Below are 26,640 nucleotides of genomic sequence, written 5' to 3' on the forward strand. Positions count from 1 at the left end.
GGTGCTGGGAGTGAGGATGAGAGTGTACAGGTTGCTGGGAGTGAGTGTGAGAGTGTACAGGTTGCTGGGAGTGAGTGTGAGAGTGTACAGGGTTCTGGGAGTGAGTGTGAGAGTGTACAGGGTGCTGGGAGTGAGGGTGAGAGTGTACAGGGTGCTGGGAGTGAGGATGCGAGTGTACAGGATGCTGGGAGTGAGGATGAGAGTGTACAGGGTGCTGGGAGTGAGGATGAGAGTGTACAGGGTGCTGGGAGTGAGGGTGAGAGTGTACAGGGTGCTGGGAGTGAGGATGAGAGTGCACAGGGTGCTGGGAGTGAGGATGAAGACGAGGCAGAACTGCCTCAGCACTGCGCTGCCTCACATTCCGAGCTCGAGAAAGGGAGCGTCTCGAAAGTGCAGATACACTCCGGAGACGGAGAGAACACGTCCGTCACCGCCACTGCCTGCCTACACACAGCGGGAGGACTGAAAAGTCCAAATACCAAATATGGTTGTATTTGCAAAGAAGTGCAGTGGAAAAATGATTATACACCACATGTTAGTGAAGACATTTATGTTAGTTTTAGAATTAATATGACCGTCCCTTCTCCCCTGAATACTAAGGTCAGGAAGTTTGAAGTCACCTTTTGTCAAACTAATGAATATTCATTTTTTGTTTTCTTTCCAAGAACAACTTGAGGATGACAAGTTGCACAGCAGCGGAGGTGAAGTGAATCTCTTCTACTGTCCAAAGTCTCTCTGCATCTCCATCGTTTGCATTTGCATAATGAACATCTCCTGCACCAGTGTCACCATCAGCTTCGTATCCAGCACCAGTGGAGTCCAGTGGTTTCACAAGCACATTTCATGTTGTTTCCTTCTTCACGTCTGTCTCTCTTTCGCTGATAGATGCTGTCTGACTTCTCTCCACTGTTGACTCCCCCATGTGATTCATGGTATCAGATTCAGTTCTCCTTCTCTTCTCTGCTCCTTCTCTTCTCTTCTCTTTTCTTCTCCTTCTCCTTCTCTCCTCTCCTCTCCTCTTTTCTTCTCTTCTCTTCTCAGTTCATTGCTTGCTTGTTCATTGGTCTGCCCAATTTTGCATTTATGACACTTATGTTCTCACTACCCTTGTGAAGCACTCTAACCACCCCCCCCTTCCTTATGCAGGAACCAGCTGTAACCAGACCAAACCGGACTGGTCCATCCAGTGGCCGATGTCTGAGTCCGGTAAGGAGAACAGTCCAGTGGGGCCTCCAGAACCCGGCCAGTGGGTCCGCCTGCAGCTGTCCCAGAGCCCCAAACTGCAGTCACGCTACAGTCAGCACCTGTGCCACAGCCCACAAGCGCTCGCTCCGCCCTTCTACACCCTCCACCCCCACGGCCAGGCCGAGCGCCTCGCCGTGGACACCCACCCGGGCCACCCGCCCTCCTGCCTGGATGCCGGCCACCGCTCCCTCCCCCCGTCGCCCAGGCAGAGGCATTTTGCCCACACGCCTCCGCGGACTCCCCTGGTGGTGAACACCATGACCCCCCCGGGGACCCCGCCCATCCGCCGACGGAACAAGCTGAAGGCCCCCGGCACGCCACCCCCACCCAGTCGCAAGCTCATCCACCTGCTGCCTGGCTTCACCGCCCTACACCGCAGCAAGTCCCACGAGTTCCAGCTGGGGACCCGTGTAGACGACGGCCAGACGCCCCGGTGAGTCACGCTGACCTCAGATCAGTGCTGTCCGGGTGCCTGCTGCTCAAGGTTGTAACGTGTGGTCAAATAGCAGATCATAGAACAGTTCACTGTGGGTGTGTATGTGTACGTACATAATGTGCGTGCCGCCAGGCAGCAAAGATCTTCTGTAAAATTGACGTTATGATGTTGAGGAGATGTTTAGTCAGATGTAGTCAAATGTTTACCAGGATAATCTGTTGTCATGTTTGTTGAATGGAATGAGCTCACAGCTAACAATAAAGCAGTTGTTCTTCTGTAATATGAAAAACCGGAAAGATGTAAAACTGGTAATGATTTAAAAAATGTGTGTGTGTGTGTGTGAGAGAGAGTGTGTGTGTGTGTGTGTGTGTGTGTGTGTGTGTGTGTGTGTTTGAGAGTGTGTGCACTAATGGAGCAGTGTGGCATGGCGTGTCCGAGCGCAGGAGGGGTAGGAGTGTGTGAGTGTGTGAGTGTGTGAGTGTGTGACCGTGTCCAGTCTTTCAACATGGGAGCACATCAAATGGAATTAGAGCTCTGATTTGCAGTGTCATCGCTGTGATCCAGAGCAGAACCCCTCACAGGTCCACTCTGCTTCTGCTCAGATCCTGGCAACGGGCCAAACCCAATCAGGGTGGAGCTCCTTGTAGACGCACCTCCAACCTTACTTCTTACACTGTTTACCGCTCTTCTGGTTTGACTGGACTTCTTGGAAATAGTTTTGCTTTCTGAACTCAGCACATGTTACGTGTGGCTTAGAAGAGGCGTTGTGTGGTCATTTCTTGGTTCAGCCGTGACCTTGCTCTTGTCTGTCAAGAAGAATATATTTACTGCAGCTCCAAACAGCCCTAGGGAGACATTACCGTTTTCACAGAGACAGTCACTGGTACACAGGGATTTCAAACATACAGCCTTTTAATTGCTAAAGATGAGTTTAATTTTAGATTTACCTTTCCTTTCCTTTAATTCCCTTATGTAAAAATCATGGCATGTGTTTTTTGGCCAGAATTAATTCTAATTCATATACAGGATGAAACTAAAAATAAAAAACCCAGATGCCCTTGAACTGTATTGTTAAGTTTAAACAGATCTAAATGTTAAAGTGTCCATCTCGTCTGGTTCCTGTTGAGAACAGAGATGGTGGCATCCAGTGAAAACCAAGCGGTTCAGATGATGTAACGTTATGCTGTTCATTCCTGACATGTTATCTGTTTGCAGCTGGGTGCATGGGATTGGGGTTGCCAGAAATGTGCCCATTCATCCCCCACAGCTGCAGAGGGGTGTGGCACTGGGCCACTGAGGTTCTGTTGGCTTTATTCCAGAAGCCTCTGCATTCCGTGCATTCCGCTGACCAGCTGCGTTGTTTGACTTGTCTGGAATGATGCGGCAGGTACGGAATGTGTAGTCTCTATGGTGATCTACATCAGTATTCTGCTTTTAGTTCATCAGATGCCTTCAACAACCTCTACTTCTATGATCTAATTACAGACTTCTGTATTGAAGAGAATCAACGGGCATTGTCATTTTGTTATTTTAGACAGGTAGACACACACACACACACACACACACACACACACACACACACACTCTCACTCTCTCTCTCACTCTCTCTCTCTCTCTCTCTCTCTCTCTCTCTCTCTCATACACCATCTAATGAGGTGGTCCTGATGGCCAAGGAGAGGGAATATCTTTTGCTAGGGTGTGTGTTATGAGGAGAGCAGTTCTGTGTGTATCTCAGGTAGAGGAGATACCCCCCCCCACTGCTCACCCCTCCCTTTCTCTCCAAAACGACTCCTATTTCCTCCCTTTCTCATTCACGGTGTCGTGTTGTACTAGGGAATCATTCTCTCCTGTTGCCAGATCCCCTCTTTCTCCACACTGCATGTTATCAGTGGTGGTGGCAGTGGAGTGTGTGTGTGTGTGTGTGTGTGTGTGTGTGTGTGTGTGTGTGTGTGTGTGTGAACAGCAATGTTTTTTGAGCAAGCTTCTGACTGATGGAGTGCTTGACAGCTGCTGTATTGCCTTTCACGGGTTCTGAGGCAGACAGGGAGGGAAACAGGACATAATGGATCTTTTAGATTTTCATTTCCACTGAATCAGGGTCCCAGTTGGGGTCTGCCTGCACTTTCTTGTGTTTGTCTAGCAAACATCGGGCCGTGTTTCTATATATGCTGGTGCACAAACGTGCGTTCGTCTCTGATGTAAAAATGGTCAGCGCAGCCAGTTAATACTGATGACAATCAACCTGAGACTGATGTGCGTCCCTTACGTGTCATATTAGGAATGTTAACATCTATCTTCTCTCTCGCCTCTTCCTCACCATCGTGCTCCTCCTCCTCTCACGGCCTCTTACCCTTTTGAAAGTGGAGTGGACTGATACTAATAGAACTCTGTCACTCACTGGCCTTTTCAAACCGAGAGCCACTCTGTGCTCCGGAGGTAATTAACGAGGCTCGTTTGCCATGCTAATGAGCATCAACATGCGTGTGCATACAGTAGAAAGGCCACCGGCTCCCAAGGCTTCATCTCCACGGCAAAAGCGTTGATGAGGAGGCTGACGGCCTGGTTACGAGGCTGCGTGGTTACGAGGCTGCGTGGTTACGAGGCTACATGGTTACGAGGCTGCGTGGTTACGAGGCTGCGTGGTTACGAGGCTGCGTGGTTACGAGGCTGCGTGGTTACGAGTCTGCGTGGTTACGAGGCTGCGTGGTTACGAGGCTGCGTGGAGCATCTCTGCAAATGCTGCTTGATGAGACTCGTGTGAAGAGTGTTACAAAAGGGCGTGTGCATGCGCGTGTGTGTGTGTGTGTGTGTGTGTGTGTGTGTGTGTGTGTGTGTGTGTGTGTGTATGTGTGTGTGTGTGTGTGTGTTTGTGTGTGTGTGTGTATGTGTGTGTGTATGGGGGGAGGGGGTTATTCCTCACCACACCACATTTGTGACAAATGTTAAGTACTCCCTTATTGAATCTGATGTTTGCTAATAAACCAGACACCTCAAACAGGGAGGTGGAGAGAGGCTCAGATGGAGGAGGTGGAGGAGAGTGGGAGGTGTACAGGGGTGGAGAGGCATGAATCACCCTGTCTTGCCTTTTCACTGCGAGCAATTCTATCGCGGATTACTTGAATTGTGACATTTGCATTCGCCTCAGTGTAGAAGGTCTCCAGTTAGGATTGATTAGATCTGCTGGCTCCTCTTTTCTTATGCTCCCTTCCTCTCTCTCTCTCTCTCTCTCTCTCTCTTCCTCCCTCCATCACTCTCTCTCATTCTCTTCATCTTTCTGTCTGTCATCTCTCATCTCGCCTACTTTTAATAAGTATATAAGTATTTTTCTTTACTGCCAAAAACTTTCGGAGTAAAGTCAAGCTGCCGGCCAGCGTGTGTGTGTGTGTGTGTGTGTGTGTGTGTGTGTGAGTGTGTGTGTAAGTGTGTGTGTGAGTGTGTATGTGTGTGTGTGTGTGTGTGTAAGCCCACGCCATTCTGCTGGAGCTTGCAGCACTGAGTGTCCTGATGTCCTGAGTGTCCTGATGTTCTGAGTGTCCTGATTCCATCAAAATCAAGTGCTGCTCCTCAGTCTCTCAGCTCACGTCCACATCCACAGCCTATAAGTCTCTCCATCTTTCTCCATCACTATTTGTGAGTTATTGGGAATTGTGTGGAATCGTACACCTTCCCTGAGGGTTGCGTGTCATTGGTTGCAGTCGAGGGGGGCGTTAGTGGGGGGGCGTTAGCGGGGGGGTTTAGGAGGGAACCTCTTCTCTGCGTTCGCCCGTGTTGAGTCTCCGTGACTTTCACACTGCATCTTTGCCACCCTCCAGGAAATGAGGAGATAATTGCTATTCTGTCGTGACTGGGAGCCGATTATGTTTGATGAGGTGTTCGATCACAGCCGCATTTCGAGTCGACTGTTAATGAGTGCGTGGAGGGGAGCATGTGCAGTGGAGGGGAGCATGTGCAGTGCGGATCTGGGGCAGAGAGGAGAGCGGCGTGAACCCACAGAAGCCACAGGCCCCAGGTCTGCCATTACGGCTCCAGGCCCCAGGTCTGCCATTACGGCTCCAGGCCCCAGGTCTGCCATTACGGCTCAACCTGTCCGGATCTGCCATTGCAGCTCGGGTTCTTGGGTTCAAGATAAACTATGCATTAGCAAAATGAAAAATAGCTTGTTTTTCCATTTTGAGAGGAACAGCCTTGTTTCGGGTCCAGCCTTTCATTCTGATCACACTGTGATTCCTCAGAATATTTCATTTTCGTGCCTTTTCTGTTTGTTATCAGAATGGTCAGAAGTGGATGTGTTGCGTCCACAGCAGCAGTGGTCTCACTGACACACTCGACGTGTTGCCTTGAGTCGTGAGCTCACCACGGACAGGGCAGACCCAGCCTTCCGACCAGTTCAGAAACGTCGGAAATAAATTTCCAGCTTTTACCAGCTGTTTTTGAAGCAGACACCATGTGAACTCATGAAGTCATCTGGACAGAACACAGTACTGGCCCACCGGGACTCTACAAATGACACAGGCGCCAGGCGCCATACATGTCTGTGTGTGTGTGTGTGTGTGTGTGTGTGTGTGTGTGTGTCTGTGAGCTTACGTGGCCGCCAGTGTGGTGGCATGTGTGTGTTCGTGAGTGATGTGTGTGTTCGTGAGTGATGTGTGTGTTCGTGAGTGATGTGTGTGTTCGTGAGTGATACTGTTGCTTCCCTTAATGACCAGTCAGTTTAGAGAGTGTCAGGTACAAATCCCAGAGACTCATACACACAAACACACACACACACACACACACTCATACACACAAACACACACACACTTACACAAACATGCACGTAGAGATCTGACGCCTTCTACCCACTCCATCACTTATAATGAACAGCACCTCCACCGACCTGGTCCGCCCGGACCGGCAACGTGAGGATGAATTTATATGGGTGTTTAAAAGACGCCAGGCGGCTCAGCTCTACATCCCATAATTGATTTATTAGCGTCTGGCCGGCCTAGAGCAGGACGAAGGAGAGACGTCATCGCCGGCAGCAACCGTACGGCTGTCTGGAGGGTTTTCCACCGCGTTGTTCGCCGCCGGGTGTCTGATTCCTGTCTGTCTGATTCCTGTCTGTCTGGTGGCGTGATGAGATACGTGCACGGGAAACCTCAGGACGGCCGCGCTGCATTATAAGTGCGGCGTGTCCCGCATCACCCCGGATCTGTCTGGTGTTGGCGTAGCTCGGTGGGTCCCCGGCCTCCCCCCTCGACCCCTCCCTCACACGGCTGCACAACCCACTTCTCTCACGTACACGTACGCGGACGGGTACAGCTGTGTGTGTTATATACATGCCTAAACAAGACTAATACTATTCCTAACCATAATCTTAATCTTACCCTTACTTTATTCTCAATAACCAAATAAATAATTCTCATGTTTACACACACACACACACACACACACACACACACACACACACACACACACACACGGCATATATGTTAGCAGTGAGGTTGGGGCACTAATAGACCGATAAATCCTTGTTAAGAGAACAAGCAGAATTCGCCCCCTGCTGCAGTCCCCTCCCAGACACAGGAGTGGTGGCTTCTGGGTAATGAGCTGGGCTTTGCCTAATGAAGCCTGACTCCTGCCCAGAGTGTGTGTGTGTGTGTGTGTGTGTGTGTGTGTGTGTGTGTGTGTGTGTGTGTGTGTGTGTATGTGTGTGTGTGTGTGTGAGTGTGTGTGTGAGTATAAGTTAAAGGTGTCTACACAAATGCACACACACACACACACACACACACACACACACACACACACATATACTGGTTTTTAAGTCTTATGAGGACATTAATCACAAAACCAGTTAAAATGTGGTTTACAGGGACCCACCCTTCCCTTTGGTCTAAATCAGTGGTTTTCAAACTTTTTCTATCATTCCTCACCTCAGAAGAAGGGGAAATTCCATGCCCCACCTGTCCCATATTACCCAAACAAAATGGTAATAAAATACCAATCAGGACGATCGTGATTTATTGACGAGGGTGGCGGGGAGGGGGGGGTTGGTGGCGAACGTAATTTGTTGGGGGGGGGGGGGTGTGGCGGCGGCGAATAGAGTTGTATACTCCAGGTTCAGAAAGTAAAAGTCCTCACCAGGATTTTGCTCAAGCTTGCTAGATTTTCTAATTAGTGCAATCCAGGTAAAATTAGTGGAATCAACACAATCCAGGAAGCCTGAGCAAAATCCTGGTGAGGACTTTTACTTTTTGAACCTGGATTATACAACTCTGGCGGCGAACGTAATCTGTAATCTGGGGGGGGGGGGTACAAATTCATTAAAGGGCCAAATCTAGCCCTGGTTCACACTGTTCCGCAGACATTTTAAACATCCATGCGCGCCCCACACTTTGAAAAACGCTGGTCTAAAGAAATATGGGTAACATCCAGTGTTGCGAATAACGCCGTTATTGGTAACAGCGTCATTTTGTCTGTAACGGGATAAAATAATTAATGATTTTTCCTGTCGTTACAATGCCATTGACGTTACTGGTCATTAAAAAAGGTGCATTACTATATATTGATATACTAACAGTAATGCGAGCGGGCCGCTGCCCAGGCTAGTGAGGAGTAACAGATCTCCATAGGTCACAGTTCTCGGTGTAACACCTGTTTAACTTAACAAGTCAGTAAGCGATTGGCTAAGGCAGCGTTATGGTAGCCAATCAGAGCCAGTGTTTTTACATTCGTGCCGAAGCACGCGAGTGACACGACACAAACGGAGAAGAGGCAGAAATGGCGAGTCAGGAGCAAGCCGAAGAAAAATGATCATTTTCAAGGTGGCGATATAAACATTATTTAAGAAAATACTTGAAGTTCCTGAATGTCTACCAGACTGGGTATTTGATTTATTTAATTAAGAATAGAGGTTTTATTGTTACGTTTACTTCTGTTGTGAACAAACCAGTTGTCTCAGGTTGAGAGAATTTAATTTAATTTGATAGGTGTAAATGCACTTTAAATAGTGTAACTGTTTACTTTTGCTTTTTTTTTTTTTTTTTTACAAAGATTTGGGATTTTAAAGGATTTTATCCTGCACTGGTCTGTTGATGTGTAATAAATATAGAAAGTTAAACACCTTTCTGACCTACTCATTTCAACTGACTGTGAAAACTGCTTTCTTATTCATTGTACATAACTTTTTTTTTTTTACTGTAATGCAAATAGTTACTTTCTCTGGTAACAAGTTACTTTCTCTGGTAACGAGTAATTCAGTTACTTTTTTGAACAAGTAGTGAGTAACTATAACGAATTACTTTTTTAAAGTGACGTTCCCAATACTGGTAACATCAAAAACATGTTTTTTTTTTGCAGAACATGAATATCACTTCATTTCTTCTAGACCAAATTAAACTCCGACCTTTTATCTGTCTAAGCATATTTTCTTACATTTGTCACTAAGATAAAAGGTGACTGGTCCACACAGATTTCATGGAGTATCAATAGGCTATCAAGATTAACACCATTATTATAGTGTGCAATATTGTAAAATAACATTAATTTAGCCATCAGTCTTTTATACTTGATCAAATGACTCAAACCCCTCAGAATTTCAAGCTATCTTCATCACTACCATCTATACAAGTAGCAGGTGTCGTGCTTTAGCAGCTGTTTGCAAAGAATGTTTTGACAAACAATTAAACTAGCTAGCCAGAACGATTTTGAAAGAGGAATGAAAGGTTTCTGCCTTCTTCCATGAGGGGTAAATACTTATTTCATGATTGTCATGATTATGTATTGGTCATGTTGTGTAATACACATGTAATGACACGTGTCTGTAGCGGCCTGTAGAGACTTCTCTGCTTTTCATCTAGTTTCCTCCAAACACATTGAATCTCTATAACCCAGTATCATCTTTCCCCAACCCTGCTAGGATTCATAAAGCTTCTTTCTAGTCTGAAGTGTGTTTGGCAATTTCTGTGTAGGTATCCCACAGAGCTCATAGACACCAACATAGACATCACAACACCAGCAACCTTATTTACCCACAGCGTTCATCACAAACCCCAACCACAGTGACAGGAGGACTCTGGAATTGCCAATCTGCTGTCCAGAAGGCTGACTTCATCTCAGCTCTTGCATCCCTACACTTCCTGGCTCTGACAGAAACCTGGATCACCTCAGAGAATCTGTAACTCCAGCTGCTCTGTCCTCTGCCTTCTCATCCACTCACTCCCAATGGCGCCTTGGCAAGGGTGGTGGCACAGGTCTACTGTTATGTCTGGAGTGGTGTTTCACCCAACTTTCCTTCTCAGCTCTTTTAATCTCTTCTTTTGAGTGTCACGCTATCACTATATCCTACCTCACTAATCCACATAATTTATTGCCCTCCAGGTTCCCTTTAGAACTTCATTGACAAACTTGATACCCACATCAGGGAATTCACTATTGAAGCAAACCCACTCATTCTCCTCCGTGACTTCAACCTACTACATTCCTCTTGCATTCTTCCATTGCTGTCATCATTTGACCTCATCATCAACCTGTCTCCTCCGACTCACGTTCTGGGTGTGGTCTTTACACGAGCCACCGGAACGTAGGATATAACAGTCACTCCCCTTTCACCTCTCAGACCATCACCTTCTATACTTCCCTTTCTCCCTCCCTGCCATTTCCACCAACACTTCCTCCATACATTCTTCTTACTTCAGTCCAAAATGATCTTGTCCTCCATTCCAAACAAGGAATACCTTTCCCAGCCCCGTCGACAGGGGGGGGGACAACCGGGTCTGTTGTCCCGGGCCCCAGGGCCAGAGGGGCCCATAAAAGAGCCCAACAATTTATTTTTTATTTAAAGTCTATAATTTTTAATAATCTTGAAATCTTTCATTAATATAAAATTCTGTACTCAAAATAAGCTCAATGGCTAAAAATATATGTTTTTTACCTATCTGCATATTTTCCATTAAGTGCATACACCCCCGCCTCCCACTGAAAAATGGTTTGATCCAGCACCGTAGCCGGCTGGGACCTGCCAAACAGTGGGAAATACAGTGGTGGATAGTAAACAAAAATCTGGAGCGCAGAAAAGAAAGGAAAAATATTTACCTGACGAATTTTAATGTTGCATTGTGTTCCACGTTTGAAAAGTGCTAAAGTAGGCTAAAGTACTTGAAAATACTTGAAACTGTAACTACTTTGTTTCACAAACTGTTTGACTGAACAGTTCTCTTGTATTACGTTAACAAATACGAGCCTCTTGTAATTCCAGGATGAAACATGAGAGAACGTGAAGACGTTAAGATTTGGCGTTTTGAAAATGAATAACCATTAAATAATGTGATTAAAAAAGCGAATTATTTCGAGTATATGTATAAATATTTAACTTAATTAAGTTTAACGTTCTGGGAAATATTGAAATGGATCTTTAAAGTAACGTACAAGTGCTTTAATTCACCTTATAGAGGTGTATGAGTCCTGCAAACATGACTTTGTTCATTGCGCTGAAGCGTGGCGCACGCGAAGTTACAAAATTCAAGAGGTGCATGATCTCGCAAATCGACAGCGCGTGAGGCCCTCGCGCACGGGCGCGTCATTTTCCCCACGCGGGCCCTCGCGCCGCTCGCGACGCGTCAAGTATAAACCAGTCAGCTGTCAGAAACAGCTTTGATGTGTGGCTATATTATATACTATATGACCTAACACAAGAATTGTCTGCTACAGAGGAAATTCAAATGACCTAAGCGGGCGGGGGGCACATGAAACTTTCTTGTCCCGGGCCCCAGCAAGACTGTCAACGGGCCTGACCTTTCCTCTCTACGCTCTTTTTGTCACTCAATCGCCTGTGCCCTTCATTGCCAGGCTTATAGGATCTGTCTCATCTAGCCTCGGCTAACGGAGGTACTACTCAGCCGCAGGAGAGTACTAAAGGTGGTGGAAGAAAAGTCACCTAGATTCAGATACCAGCTCATATCAGTCTCTCCTTTCAAAGTTCTCTTTAGAAGTCGCACCAGCAATGTTGGCCTACTAAAGAGAGAAATTTGAGTCACCTGCATCCAACCCATCCAAGCTATTCAGTACTTTTTCTTTTCTTCTTAACCCTCCCCCTCCATCCTCTCTTACTCCTGAGGATTTTGTCATCTTCTATGAAGAGACGATTGCAGTAGTCCATCTGTTCATTCCCCCAGTTCCCACCCTTCCCACTAGTATCTCTAACCCAACACCCAAGTCCCTGGCTTCTTTCTCCCCCCTCTCCTCAAGGAGGATCCATCAACTGACTTCCAGCAATCCTACTACATGCCCACTGGATCCAGCCATCAACAACTCCTTTGTTTTGGGACATGTACCATGTTCACGATGGCAAGGGCAGAGGAGGTCTTTGCATAGAGGTGTGGCTAGGCAACTGCCTTGGGCCCCTCCCACTGCAACCCACTGTAGGGGCCCCCTGATTAAGCCAGGTTCACACTACACGACTTTTCAGTCGTCAAGTTTTTGTGCCGTTCGCACTAAACGATTGGTTGTGCTGTAATCGCGAGTCTTTTAGTTGTTGTGGCTTTCACACTACATGACTGATCGGCGACGCGGGTTCACGAATTACACGACTGGGAAATCGCCGACTCATCTGGCTGCCGTCCAAAAACACGAGAACACAAAAACGAAACTCTTGCGAGAACCAGCAACACCACATAGAAGAAAAAAACAATGTGTACTCCACATTTTCGTTATTTTTTTTTTACCGTTTAAACACTCCATAGTCCCAAGTTGCCAGAATTATTTCATCTCTCCGTTGCAGTGAACATAGATATAGTCAATCGCACTATTTCTCCAGTGCTGTCACAATAACTTAAACACAGTGTTGTAGTAAAGTTGTAAGAAAGGTGAGGATTTTGTGTGTTTGCTGGGTTACTGTTTTGAAAGCATTCTTGAAAGTTTTTTTACATTCTTCAGAGATATCTTCAGCGGTGCCGCGGTTCTCTCTCCGCGTTCCCATTGGCTGTAGCTAGACGCTGTTCCCACTGGCTGTAGCTAGACGCTGTTCCCATTGGCTGTAGCTAGATGCTGCTGTTGACTCAGTCGCCGACTGGGCTAGATATTAAACATGCTAGATATCTGCCGGTCGTCTGCGATGAGTCGGCGACCACTCGGCGAGCGTCTTTCAGCAGTTCACATTGCACGACTGAGCGAGCGCCGAGTGATGCCCAATTTGCCTCCGACCACAGTTTCTGCCGGCGATCTACAAAAAACAGTCGGCGACTGAAAAACCAGCCTAAAATCGTGTAGTGTGCACCTGAACTTATTTCTCGCATATTAATGTTGATGGGCCCCCTAGCTAAATTTGCCTTGAGCCCCCAAATTGCTAAGTCCGCCACTGGGCCCGGGTGGTACCTACAGTCCCTGACATAAGTTCTGATGCTTATCCATGTTGTGGAAACAAAAGCTTATAACCTGACTTTAAATTCATCGATTGGTTTTAGAAATGACTCAAATGAAAGCTGAAATCCTTCCAAATGAGATTTAATTTACGATATTGATCATTTAATGAACACAGGTCAGATTTTGGCAAGACAAAAGTTTTGTCACCCACAGAAAGTAAGGTGAAAATCAAACAAATAATTCACTTCATATACAAATATATGCTTCATAACACTGGTGAATGACGTTGTGGTGCTATTAGAGCCATATGTAATATTTTGTGTGACTTCCATGAGCTTGAAGAACCGCATCCATTCAATTTAATTCCTCTGTTGCACTCTATTCACTGGCTTCCAGTAGTAGCACACATCAGATATAAAACCTTGATGCTTGCCTACAAAGCCAGAAATGGACTAGCCTCTCCCTAAATCAGGGGTGCCCACAAGTTTTCAGCTTGCGAGCTACTTATAAGATGACCAAGTCAGAAAGGTGATGAACGTAAATTGTTGAGGGGTGGCGAACGTAATTTGTTGACAGAGGGGTGGTGAACGTAAATTGTTACCGGGGTGTTGTATATATATACAACCGTCAGTGCAGATGGACGATAGCCTGTCATTCATCCACTACTTTTTAATGTCATGCGATCTACCCATATTCCTTCGCGATCGACCGACACTTCCGAACAATCGCGATCGACGTAATGGGCACCCCTGCCCTAAATTATGTCCACGGTCAAAACCCGATCACACTTACCATCAAGATACCATCATCATTGCTAGTTACCAGTGGACTACGTTACTGAAATGATGTGTTCAAGATAGTCTGTGACATGAACTACAGCTTCAGAAAAAGATATCCCTCGAGACCACAGTTTTGTCATACTCTATACCAGGGGTCACTCTATAGCAGGGGTCACTCTATACCAGGGGTCGGCATCCTTTGAAACATGGAGTGCCAACTTCAACATTTCTAGTCAATGAGTGTGCCACTATCAACAATATCAATCAAATTTCATTTATATAGCTCACAAAGCAGCTTTACAAGTGCCAAGTCCTAGCCCCCAGTGAGCAAGCCAAGGGCGACAGTGGCAAGGAAAAACTCCCTAGTTTTTTTTGCATGAGGAAGAAACCTTGAGAGGAACCAAGACTCAGGGGGGGAACCCATCCTCCTCTGGCCGACACCGGTCACCATGTCAACAACAACAATTTAGACAGAAAGACATAAAAGAAAAGGAAAAGATGTAATAATGTTAAAAAAAACACACAAACTACGGGAATATGTTCTACAAATTTGGAATTTAATTTTACATAGACAATGTGCTTTACAAATAAAATTATTATTATTATTATTATTATTATTATTATTAATCATAACCCTAACCCCATGCAGATAACCTCTAGTCCCGGAACTGGACCTTAGACACACCCTACATTTCTCCCATTACACCACAATTATTATTATTATTGTTATTATAGGCCTAGGCATGCATAACAAATGAAACGGCCAGAGCATTTTATATAAGCAAACAGCAACGTGTTTAACTAACTGCCATACCTAGCCACGGCACGTTTAACGGCTTCGGCTCTTTCGGCGGGGTCTTTATACGTCTTGTCATGTTTTGTCTCGAAATGCTTCTTAATGCTGGAAGTTCGGCACACAACGTTGTCATAGCACAGTGTACACACAGCACGATCTTTGACATACACAAAACCATAGTCTTCCGTCCAGGGCTGAAATGCCCTCGCTTTGTTTTTTTAACCGGAGGCTCTGTCATCTCTTGTAACGCTATCAGGTAGGTTAACTGATTTTGGTTAGGCTAAATTTAAACATGGCTCTGTGGCGGGAGCTGAGTGCAGAGCGTTGAGGAGCGATTTCAATTGGAGGATCGTGCTCTGTCTGAGATTTTTAATTATTATTATTTTTTGCTGATGCTGGTCCAGCGTGGCGTGTGCCAGTGATTATGCCTCGACGTCCCAGTGGTGGCATGCGTGCCATAGGTTGCCGACCCCTGTTCTATACACATTAACATTAGGTGGATGACATTAACGTTCACTGATAAACCTCTGTAGCTTCCTTGTAAACCATGGAGTGCTTATAAAACAGGTATGTGTTCCACACAACCTGGCACACACAAACTCCCAGCAAAGTTCCAATAAATGAAGTCAGAAGGTTCCTGTCACACACATTGATACACATGGATCTTCCTTAAACACAAGCACTATGAGATATCCACTCACTGTTCTCATTAAACATAGTGTTCACTCAAAACAGGTCAAGGTCAAACACAACTTCAAACACATATTAAGAATTTAACCAGTACAACACTTAATGTTGTGGGAACTTCCATTAACTGAACACTTAAGTACTGCTAGTTGAAGCAGGAGTTCATAATCTTACATCATGATTATAGGTTTCTCTTCCTCAGGGCCCATAGCAGAGTGAATAGAATCACACAAATGTTTATTTTACTCTGACAAAATAAATAATTTTCTTTACAGCTGATGTTTCACATTGCATATCTGAACAAGCTATAAGTTTCTGAATGGCTGGAGTGTGTTTTGACGAGTTCACTTAATTCACAGCACAAACAATGCAAGACCAACTGTGTTATAAAAATACGCTGGTTAAGAAAAAAGTGTTAGTGAAAGTATATGACAGTAAATAAGAGATGGGTTTATCTAATTAGTGTTGGATATTAACCAGTGATGACCAAATTAATGACCCATACAAACTAACAAGGGGATTTAATTCATTCTCATCTCAACTATCACTCACACTAAAAGCCCTTTAGGTAGGTAGGTAGGTAGTAGGCCTGTGTTGAAAAAATCGATTTTCCGATTCAGAATCGATTCGCATATGATGATCTGATTATCGATTCGTACGTCCAAAGATCGATTTTTTAGTGAACTTTTACCCCCGCCTCGTCACTGAATTCACGCAGGCGTGCTCGGTCTAACTAACTGTAAAACGACTTGGCGTCGGACAGTGTCGGTAACGACGATAGTCAAATCGGAAATCTAAAAACAGTAGGACAGTTTATCCAGTGTTTTTTTTAACTGACTATTTACAGTTAGTCCGTGTCACTGACCGTTTACCCAGTGTTTTTACAGTTTAAAAAAAGTTAAAAATGTTCTTGTAACGTTGGGCGCAAGGCGATGGACGAGACAGAATCCTTTGCACTTTCCAAATCGTTACGTTTATTACATTTACCAAAGCGCAGACAGCGCACATAAAACACGTTTACATAGAACATGTGTGACTCAAACAACGACGAGCACAGGACGCTGCGCGAGCGCAAATTAAATAGACAAACCACATCAACCCCACGTGATTACGAGACGAGCCACAGGTGAGGACTATCACAAGACGCACCCGCACCCACGGAGATACACCGACGTAGACGATTAGACGCAGACGACGTTAACACACCCAAAACGGAGGGGTCGGGGACCATAACGTGAGAGTTCTGTTCTTATATTCTCACTTTAAAGAAAAATACATGTTTACATTTTATACTTTCAGTTTATTAAGTGTGAGCACTTTTAAAATAAAAATGCATTTGGTAGCAACAGCTTTTGGGTGAATTCTTAATTATTTCAATCATAATAATAATGCACTGGTTAGTGTCCCAGTAGGAGCCCACTGTTGCAGATATAGACACCTTAAAGATGTCCTCTGTTTATTGTCCTGGATTACCTTTTCTGAAGGTAGATTTATGATGACCCTTTTCACCAGTCTTCCAGCCATCAGTAACTACCAGTAACTATTTGCTGATTAATATCGATATAATACTAGTTTTAACATGTTGCTTCTGTACACAGTCAGGAAACAGCTCAAATACATTTTTAATAACACTAAACCCTGAATTGGATCGAATCGGATCGAATCGATTAAATCGGATTAAATCGAAAAAAAATCGATTCTTAATCTTCAGAATCGGATTCGGATCGATTCTTGGAATTTGAATCAATACCCAGCCCTAGTAGGTATGTATATACTTTATTTTGCAGCCAGTAGCAGTTACACAATACAACAGAGTAGTACAAATAGTGTCGGACTTAGCAATTTGGGGGCTCAAGGCGAATTTAGCTAGGGGGCCCATCAACATTAATATACGAGAAATAAGTTAGCTAGTTAGGGGGCCCCTACAGTGGGCTGCAGTGGGAGGGGCCCAAGGCAGTTGCCTAGCGAAGCCTCTATGCAAAGACCGCCTCTGAGTACAAATCACAGTAATAAAAGTGGTACAGTATAAACAAAAAGAAGTACTGGAAGTACGTACAATCACGGTCGTAAAAAATACAACTATAGAGGTGCAAAAAAATTTAACTATAACTTATGACATTCACAAACAATACAAAGACTATACAAGTGTGCAAGTATCTCGACCAGAGATAATAGGTAGTGCAGTAAAAGGGAAATTCGGTACAACTGAAACGTATGTATGTGCGATTGACACAGCTTCTAGTCAATTACAGCTCGAGTAGCCAGATTAAAGCCCAGCCAATCAGAAGTCGCAAATCTTAACACTGAGACCACATAGGAGTGTCTCCGGTACCAGCCTACAGGGGCACTATATTAAATTCTGAGTTAAAACTGTGTTAAGGTTAAGCGACTTTCATGGTTCTCTGGTGTATAAGGACGCAAAAAATTTACAGGGAGATTCTCTCAGTATGTTCAGACCATTTACAGTATTGGAATTATGAGCACACCGGCTGTGTCCTCATAAACCCAAATGTCCTCATAATGTGGTACATAATCAGGTGAAAAAGCTTTGTAAACCACAAAAACCAACGCGCGCACACACACACACACACACACACACACACACACACACACACACACACACACACACACACACACACACACTCTCACGGTTGGCTGTGACTAATTTGTGCTGTAATATTTTGTATATTGGGTCAGTTATTGTACATTGGTGCAGACATTGTACAATGGTTCACAGTCATCCTCAGTAGCAGTCAGTACTGTAGAGCGCCACCTACTGGGTGGAGGTGTGTGTGTGTGTATGTGTGTGTGTGCATGCGTAAATGCATGTGTGCGCACGTGCATGTGTGCGTGCTTGCATGTGTGTATGCGTGTGTGTGTGTGTGTGCGTGTGTGTGTGTGTGTGTTCATGGCCTTTGTGCGTTTGTGATTTGGGTAGGTTTAGTCTTGGTACTAGTCAGTACTAAACCTGCTCTGACTAGACTGAGACAGAGAGACAGAGTGAGAATGAGAGAGACAGAGATAGAGTGGGAGTGAGTGAGAGTGAGAGTGTGAGAGTGTGAGAGTGAGAGAGAGAGTGAGAGTTAGAGAGAGAGAGAGTGAGTGTGTGTGTGTGTGTGTGTGTGTGTGTGTGTGTGTGTGTGAGAGAGAGAGAGAGAGAGAGAGAGAGAGAGATAAAAACAAATCTCACATTGACAGTATGTCTTGACTCCTACACTCCTTAAGGTTTGGGTGTATTATAAAGTCTCCAGTGCCACACACAAACATTCAAACACACACACACACACACACACCTTCACCTTTTGCTGTAGCTGCTGTCAGCATGTGTCATGTTCACTCTCTAATGTATTCTTTGCACCAGGAAAACTGTTCATCATCTTTCTCTCTGACAGAACTCTCTCTTTCTGTCTTTCTCTCTTTCTCTTTCTCTCTCTCTGTCACTCACTCAATCACACACACACACACACACACACACACACACACACACAAATTACAATAAAGGAACAAAGCATCTTGGGGAAAATAATGTGTATTAGAGACCAGAGAGAGTTCAAGGTTACTTGGGTTCCATTTTCTTTTAAAGGAAATTACCCGTCTCGTTTAAGTGTTCATGTTCACTTAAACCTCTGTTCACCTTGTGGGTCATAAGTCATCTATTACTCAGACTTAAGAGAGACTTAAGATGTCTGTTGTGGGATGGTTGCAGTATTTATACATCCCCCAGCGTGCTTCTTATTGAGATGGTGATCTCATAGTTTCCAAGGTGACAGGCATTTGATTGGCACATGTGGAAGAGGCAGAGGTCAGAGGGGATGAGAGTAATGGATCAGATGGAAAGTTGATGGCATGATTTCAGAATAATATGACTCACCTTTTGAAGTATGAGTGCTCTATTTGTGATTGTACATATTATATATTTCTACTTGAAATCCTTTTGTAACGTATTTTTCAATCTTTGTATTTTGTGCCAGACACTTCAAATGGATGATTAGTGTTTCCATCGTTTTTAGTTCTTACATACAGCAGTCATTCTAAGATTATTTCTTTCTTCTAAACTGATCTATCTTTGCCATGTCTTGAATTGTGCATTATTTCGAAAATCGTTTCACTCTCATGAAATCTACTTCATGTGTTCTGTTTACAAGAGGGAGAGCGTGTTGATCGAGTGTATGACAAAGAGTGAAAGACAAGAAAGAAATGACGTGTTCAGGGGCGATCAACAGGGGGCGTACTTGGAGTGCTCTCTCATTGTAACTGTTTATCATTGGAAAGACGAACACATCGGTAATGCCGTTTGAATGGCATAACGGTTTTATCTAAACGCTGATAACTTTTATCTCGTTTCCCCTTTAACTCTCACATTTGGGGCGAGACTTAAAACGTCTGGTTGTGGTACTCAGTTGGCAGAATAGGCACCCTCAGGCATCAACACGCTATAGTATCTAAATGAGCTTCTTACAGAGTTGCTGCCAGCTACACAAGCTTATTAACAGCATATGGGTCCGTGTGTCTGTGTGTGTGTGTGTGTGCGTGCGCGCGTGTGTGTGTGTGTGTGTGTGTGTGTGTGCGCACGTGAACGTGTGTGTTCTTCATGCGATGTGTCCCAGCAGGGTTACATTGGCCCTAGTGTGTGTGAATGATTCTTGACCTGCACGTGAGAACGGCCCGTGAAGACCGTGAAGGCCCTAGACCTCATTAGAAGTTCCAGAGTGTTCCAGCTGGGCGCCAGTCACATGATTTTGCTGTGATTTACTTTTTGTTGTCTTCTTTTCTAACCTGCTGTGCCTTTCACGGTCTAGTGTGTTCATTAGGAGACTTTTTAAAGAGGACATGTGACGTTATATTAACGTTACATTGCCCAAATTCTTCCTTCAATGTCATCCTTATTGAAGGTGCAAGTGAGAAAATTTAGTGGTGTATGAAATATAGTCCAGAAACTATATATCTAGAAAGAGAGTCATATGTATCTAATATACACAGCATCGGCTTTCTGGCAGTAGCCATATACACTATATTGCCAAAAGTATCCACTTCCCTTCCTTGACTCACACATGAGATTAAGTAACATCCCATTCCTAATCCGGAGGGTTCAATATGACGTTGGTCCACCCTTTGCAGCTAGAACAACTTCAACTCTTCTGGGAAGGCTGTCCAGAACGTTTAGGAGTGTGTTTATGGGGATTTTGGATGCATTTGTGAGGACACATTCTGATGTTGGATGAGAAAGCCTGGCTCTCAGTCTCTGCTCTAATTCATCCCAAAGGTGTTCTATCAGGTTGAGGTCAGGACAGTCAAGTTCATCCACACCAAACTCTGCAATCCATGTCTTTATGGACGTTGCTTTGTGCACTGTGCACAGTCATGTTGGAAGAGGATGGGGTCAGCTCCAAACTGGTCCCACTAAGGGGCTAAGCCCAGCTCCTGAAAAACACCACCAGACTTTACATTTGGCACAATGCAGTCAGATAAGTACCATTTTCCTGGCAATGCCAAACCCAGACTCGTCCATCAGACTGCCAGACGGAGAAGCATGATTCGTCACTCCAAAGGCTTTGCATTGCACTTGGTGATGTATGGCTTAGATGCAGCTGCTCGACCATGGAAACCCATTACATGAAGCTCTCTGCGCACTGTTCTTGAGCTAATCTGAAGGCCACATGAAGTTTGGATGTCTGTAGTGATTGACTCTGTAGAAAGTTGGCGACCTCTTCGCACTATGTGCTTCAGCATCCGCTGACCCCACTCTGTCAGTTGCTGTAGTTCCTAAACACTTCTATTTTCTTATAATACAGCTGACAGTTGACTGTGGAATATTTAGTAGCGAGGAAATTTCATGCCTGTATTTGTTACACGTGTAGCATCCTGTCACAGTTCCACGCTGGAATTCACTGAGCACCTGAGAGCGACCCATTCTTTCACAAATGTTTGTAAAAACAGTCTGCATGCTTAGGTGCTTAATTTTATACACCTGTGGCCATGGAAGTGATTGGAACACCTGATACAGATCATTTGGATGGGTGAGCGAATACTTTTGGCAATATAGTGTATGTCACTCTGTCATGTGTTCCTGTAGCTACTTTCATTAGCTTAATTCCTTTCATTCATTCATTCTTTCATTCATTCATTCATTCATTCATTCATTTATCCGACTCTCTCCTTCTCCCCAGAGCCAGGAAGAAGGCCAAGCCCCTCAACCTGAAGATCCACAGCAGTGTGGCGGGGAGCTGTGAGAACCTCCCCACGCAGCGCTCGCCCCTGCACTCCGAGCTCTCGCTACGCTCCTTCTTCTTCCCCAGCCTCGTGCCCTCCACGCCGCCCGTGCACGCCGAGACGCCCTCCGCCAGTACGTAGCCGCTGCAGACACACCACACGCCCGCGTGCAGGTCCCTTTACGTCCAGCTTTCACCCCGTGAGTCCACAGCTTTTTAAGCTCACTAAAAGGGCTCAGTGCTTGTTGCACTGGTTCTCAGCCGTGCTAGCGGTGACATGATGATGAGGTATCACAGGAATTAAGACCTTGTGGGTGTCAGTCGCCAACACTCTGAATTCATGACACAGCCTCCTCAAATGGGACACCCAGTGGTGGGCTTCAGCACATGCCCGTCCATATCCCACGATGCACGGCTGCGGTCGGCCTCTCTGTCAGGGGCCCCAGAGGAGGGGCGGTTAGAGTGCTAATGAGGGAGCTAGGGTGTGAGGGAACTGGGATTGATGCCGTGGGGGGTTGTGCTGGTCCGGAGCGCTCGGCTCATGGAGTGGGAAGGTTCCAGTGCCACCAGTGGGTCCAGTATAAGATGATCCCATACACAAGCACACACATGCTCACACACCTACACACGTTGTATGGGACAGTTTGGAATCAGACTGTGGCAATTTTGGGACTGTGTGACATTTCGTAACCAACTCCGACATCAGTCTTATTATTTACGGTATCCACAAACACCTGTATGCACACTGAAGATGTGGGGATCTTGGGGGGCAATGTCTTAGGAAGACAGAAGAAACAGTATAAAAATAGTTTGGGCTTTGTGAATGTGTCTGAGATGTACAGTATAACATCAATCTTAAAACACATAAAACTCCCCTGTTTGGAGCCTCTTAAAAATTGGAACCAGTGATAGATGTAACCACCTCGGTTAGTCAGGGTTCTCTAAGAAAGACCTCTCACATTAGTGCTTGTTTTCAAAAGGAACATCAAAAAAGAATTAATTTGATTTAGATGAATTCCTGATCAACTGCCTACTCCAAAGTAATGGAGTAATCTCATTGGACCAGTACTGTGTCTGTAGTGGTATTATGCATGCTCCAAGACTACCCCTGGATCTCTAAGACTACCCCTGGATCTCTAAGACTCCCCCTGGATCTCTGGGGCTGAATGATGGAGCATTAACCCAGCTATGGGAATGTCAGCAGCATCTGCTGCGTGTCCCTGCAGGCGATCGATCGATGTATATGGCTGAAACTTCTGAATGAGTCTTCTGAATGAGAGATTACCCAAGCAGTTGTTGAATTAGGTTTTAAAGTTTGGAGAGGTCGCACACCCAAGCAGTTCTTGAATGTTAACTTCAAGAGTTTGGAGATATCATGCATCCAAACAGTTCTTGAATGTTCACTTCAGGAGTTTGGAGAGGTCACACATCCAAACAGTTCTTGACAGTTCGGTTCTAGAGTTTGGAGAGACTAAACATCCAAACAGTTTTAGAACGTTAAGTTCTAGAGTTTATCAGCAAAGCTTTGAATTGTAGAGTATGAGGAACTAAGAATGCATTTGGGAAACTAGAGCCAAGAACTGAAGTTTAGGTGAGTGTGCCTGACACCTTGTGACCCATCTCCAACTAATTATTTCTAAAGTTTGCCTTTGGCACAGTTAATTGTGTGACTACACGGAGGCGGCTTTGTCACTGCGGAGAAGCGTGTGCTGCTTTGAATTCTCAGATAAAGGGACGAGTGTCTTTGCTACAGGTGCATGGTGGCTGTGGCGAAGCCTCCAGCCGACTTGCAGAGAGGAAGCAGGAGGCTTTAAAGTCCTCTCCGTAAACGGGTTCTTTTGAACGGGATCTTTTGAATAGCAGGCAGGTTTGCTGGTGGAAGGGGCGGAGCATGTGCGGTAAAGCCTAAAGCTCCAATCCTTCAGTCTAATGATCTCAATACCTCTGGCTCTCACACTATGCTCTGTTGCTGTAATCCTCTCTGATCCTCTCTGCACGCACACCAACCTGTTCTTTACAGAATTTCAATTACAGTACTTGGATTTTAGAAACTCTGGCCAATTTGATAGTGTTTTGAATGTGTAATTTGTTCTTTTAAAACCAGAAAATCCCTTGTTTAATGTCCGAACTTAAATGTATTAGGAAGAAAACACACAAAAAAGCCTCTGGTGTTGGGAGACTTATGTAAGGTTTGACCATATTTCAAAACCTTATCTTTTGCAGTGATTAGAGAATATTAATGAAAATACAGCAACATTAAAACGTGACTACAACATCTGGTGCTAAAGCAAAGGACTGTTTACCCTGGTAAATGTATTATTTAAAACTCATATTCAAATGTTTCATGAGTGTGTTCTCCTGTAATTATCCTGACTTTTAAAGTTTGCAAAGCTCTGTCCTTTTAAATTAGCTTTTGAAATCGTGACCTGCAATAAACCACTATTTCAGCGTAAACACTGCGTTCCTTCAGTCTTAACGGGTCCAGTACAGATTAATCTTCCTAGTTGTATGTTGTACCATATGTACGATGTACACTAATGTAGTTTTATGTTGTACCAAATTTACTCTGATATAGGTTTTTGACAGAGTCCAATGTGTCCTGAGGTTACATTTATTCTAATGTTTAATTTATAACCGTGAGTAATTCTGAGCCATTTTCTGAGCCAAACATCATTATTTCTACAACTGCATACCACTCACTCCTAGACATTTCAAATGAATGTCGTACTCTTGCCTTGAAGCTATCCGCTGCAATAAAATGTGAAGCTGTAAGCCATATTTAAGACATTCAGTGTAATTCAGTTGAGGTTTAGGTAAGGATTGAACCTAAAAGTGGGTAATATAAAATTAACTTATATTCACATAATTCTGATCTTACTCTTCACTTAACTGTTCCAGGAAAACAGCACCTAAGGGGTTGTCATAGAAACAAGCAAGCAAGAGATTTGGTTATATCAGAACATCAGAATTATGCACACACACCCCCCTCCACCACCACCACCCCATGTCACATGATTTTGTTTACTCAGTCGATATCCAGTTGGAACAAGTAAGCAAGGATCATCCTTGGACATTTCATCTGTTTCTCTTGAAAGAAATGTGTTTCAAGTGCATGAACATTATCTCAAACACTCACCGACACATCTCTGCAAGTTAGGCAGCAAATATTTACTTTGCACTGTGTACAGTGTTAATATCAAACACTCTGTTAACTAACAGAGACATATATGTTCAATTCGTCCTCTCCAGGACATTCCACCATTTCCTGAATCAGGGTCTTTTCTTGCTCTGACCTGCTTATCAGAGTGAGAGTCGCCACCCTAATGACCTCAGAGATGAGTGAGGATTAGATTAGCAGGACATGTCATGTGATTCAAGTCCAGCACAGAGGGACTGGGGAGCAGAAGCAGGAACTGCTGTTTGTTTTCATTCTCAGAAGACTAGACAGCCTTCGTATGTGGTGCCGTGACCCCATTCGCCAAAATGGGCGTGAAGCTCACTGGAAATCAGTTGCAGTGAAAAAGATGCAGTACCTGGAAGTTTTGAGCTTTAGTTAATTTTAACTGTAGCACAGTAATTTATGACATGAGATAATACATGATGAATGATGTAGTTGGTGGTGTCTAGGGAGGTACGATATGACCACAGTATCGTATCGTAATACAGGCTAAATTCTTATCCATATAATGACACATAACACAATTTAGCATTTTTTTCAGTTATTTCAAAGAAAATATAAAATGTCACTTTTTTGTACAGAAACCTGATCCTGGTCAAACCTGATACTGGCAAGGTCTACCTAAAAGAAGTGTATACATGTTACAAAATGCACACATGGATCACTTTCATAGCAAAATAAATGATAAAGCTTTATATAAAATGCTTTTTTGTATAGACATTAGATATGTATTCATCTTTATATCACAAAGCCCCAGTGGGCCTGAAGGGTGACTCTACAAAAGATGCTAAGCACTAACTTGTGTCTTGGCAGTTTTTTACACATTATAAATTGTGTTGACTCACATTGCGTTGGAATCACCAAATTTAGTCCTGAGGATTAGGCCAAAAGCAACAACCCCACCTTGGGATTACGGAGGTGACCTCTGACCCTTGGGATTATGGATGTGACCCCTGACCCTTACATGAATGCCTGTCTCTGATCCTTTGTTTCTCACCCCTGTGAGACATGCTTAGTTCTACACTCACACAGCAGAGGAGATGTACACTGACACATAGGGGATCTCACCAAACTGAGGCTCAGAGGTGAGGGTTAACATAGGGGTCAGAGGTGAGGGTTAACATAGGGGTCAGAGGTGAGGGTTGTGTTTGTATGATGTATGCTGGCTTCACTGAGGTTCAGTGCTCCATGCCTGTGAAATGTCTAAGAGTGAATGGTAGACAGTTGCAGTAATGTTTGAATGTGAATGAAAACATTCTCATAGTTTTTTTTTTTGTGGTTGAGAGTTGTACTGTGGGGGTGTGTGGGGGTGTTTGTCCTGTGTCTTCAGGTTCCTAATCATAAACAAATGGATTATAATTGACCAGAGACTTTCTTTCAATTAGATGAATGTCCCTGTGGCCTGACAGGGCTGTAGGAGGCAAACATGGTTATTGTCTGACTGATTCTGTTCAGGGTTCATTGGGTTTCCTCCATTTGAGTGATTACAGAAGTCCACCGATTACAATAATTCTGTGTAATTGTTGCCTGTTTATTCAGGACATGATTTCTGAGTGGGAGAAGGTTCTGTGTACCATGTGTCTCTCAATAGCTTTTTGCTCTTTGTTTTTGTTAGAGATTTTAGCGAGAGGGTTTCAAGGAGAGATTTATAGAGATTTGATAAGTAATGGCTTTGTTTCATGTTGTTTTGATGAGAAATGGAAAACCTATTGTGTTTTTTGAAGGTCTTATAGTTTTTGCCAATTTTTTGATTTGTTAACTGTGTGGTTTGCATAAGAAAAAACACACACGCTACTGTGAAAATTTGAACTCAGTTAATACATTGATTTTGCTGTGTTCTCAGCTTCCATGCTGCATTGGATGTTTGTATGAAGGTTTTTAGCCTTCCATTATGAATTTTTAAAGCATGTTTCCTCTTGTGTCCCCGTGGTGTGAATATTCCCATTCCAAATGGTGTAATCTGTTTCTGATGC

At 44.4% G+C, this 26,640-nt stretch overlaps 1 protein-coding gene across 2 annotated transcripts in view; it reads left to right on the top strand.

Moving 5' to 3' along the window:
- Positions 1–26,640, top strand: part of ksr2 (kinase suppressor of ras 2) — a 94,618-nt gene that overhangs the window by 42,193 nt on the left and 25,785 nt on the right. For both annotated transcript variants that reach the window (XM_076989867.1, XM_076989866.1), the window contains exons 4-6: positions 666–701; positions 1,147–1,678; positions 21,448–21,623. In XM_076989867.1, the coding sequence (XP_076845982.1) occupies positions 666–701; positions 1,147–1,678; positions 21,448–21,623 (744 nt within the window). The remainder of the gene's footprint in view (positions 1–665; positions 702–1,146; positions 1,679–21,447; positions 21,624–26,640) is intronic.

This window comes from Brachyhypopomus gauderio, unplaced genomic scaffold (genome assembly GCF_052324685.1).
Source record: "Brachyhypopomus gauderio isolate BG-103 unplaced genomic scaffold, BGAUD_0.2 sc71, whole genome shotgun sequence".
Lineage (NCBI taxonomy): Eukaryota > Metazoa > Chordata > Actinopteri > Gymnotiformes > Hypopomidae > Brachyhypopomus > Brachyhypopomus gauderio.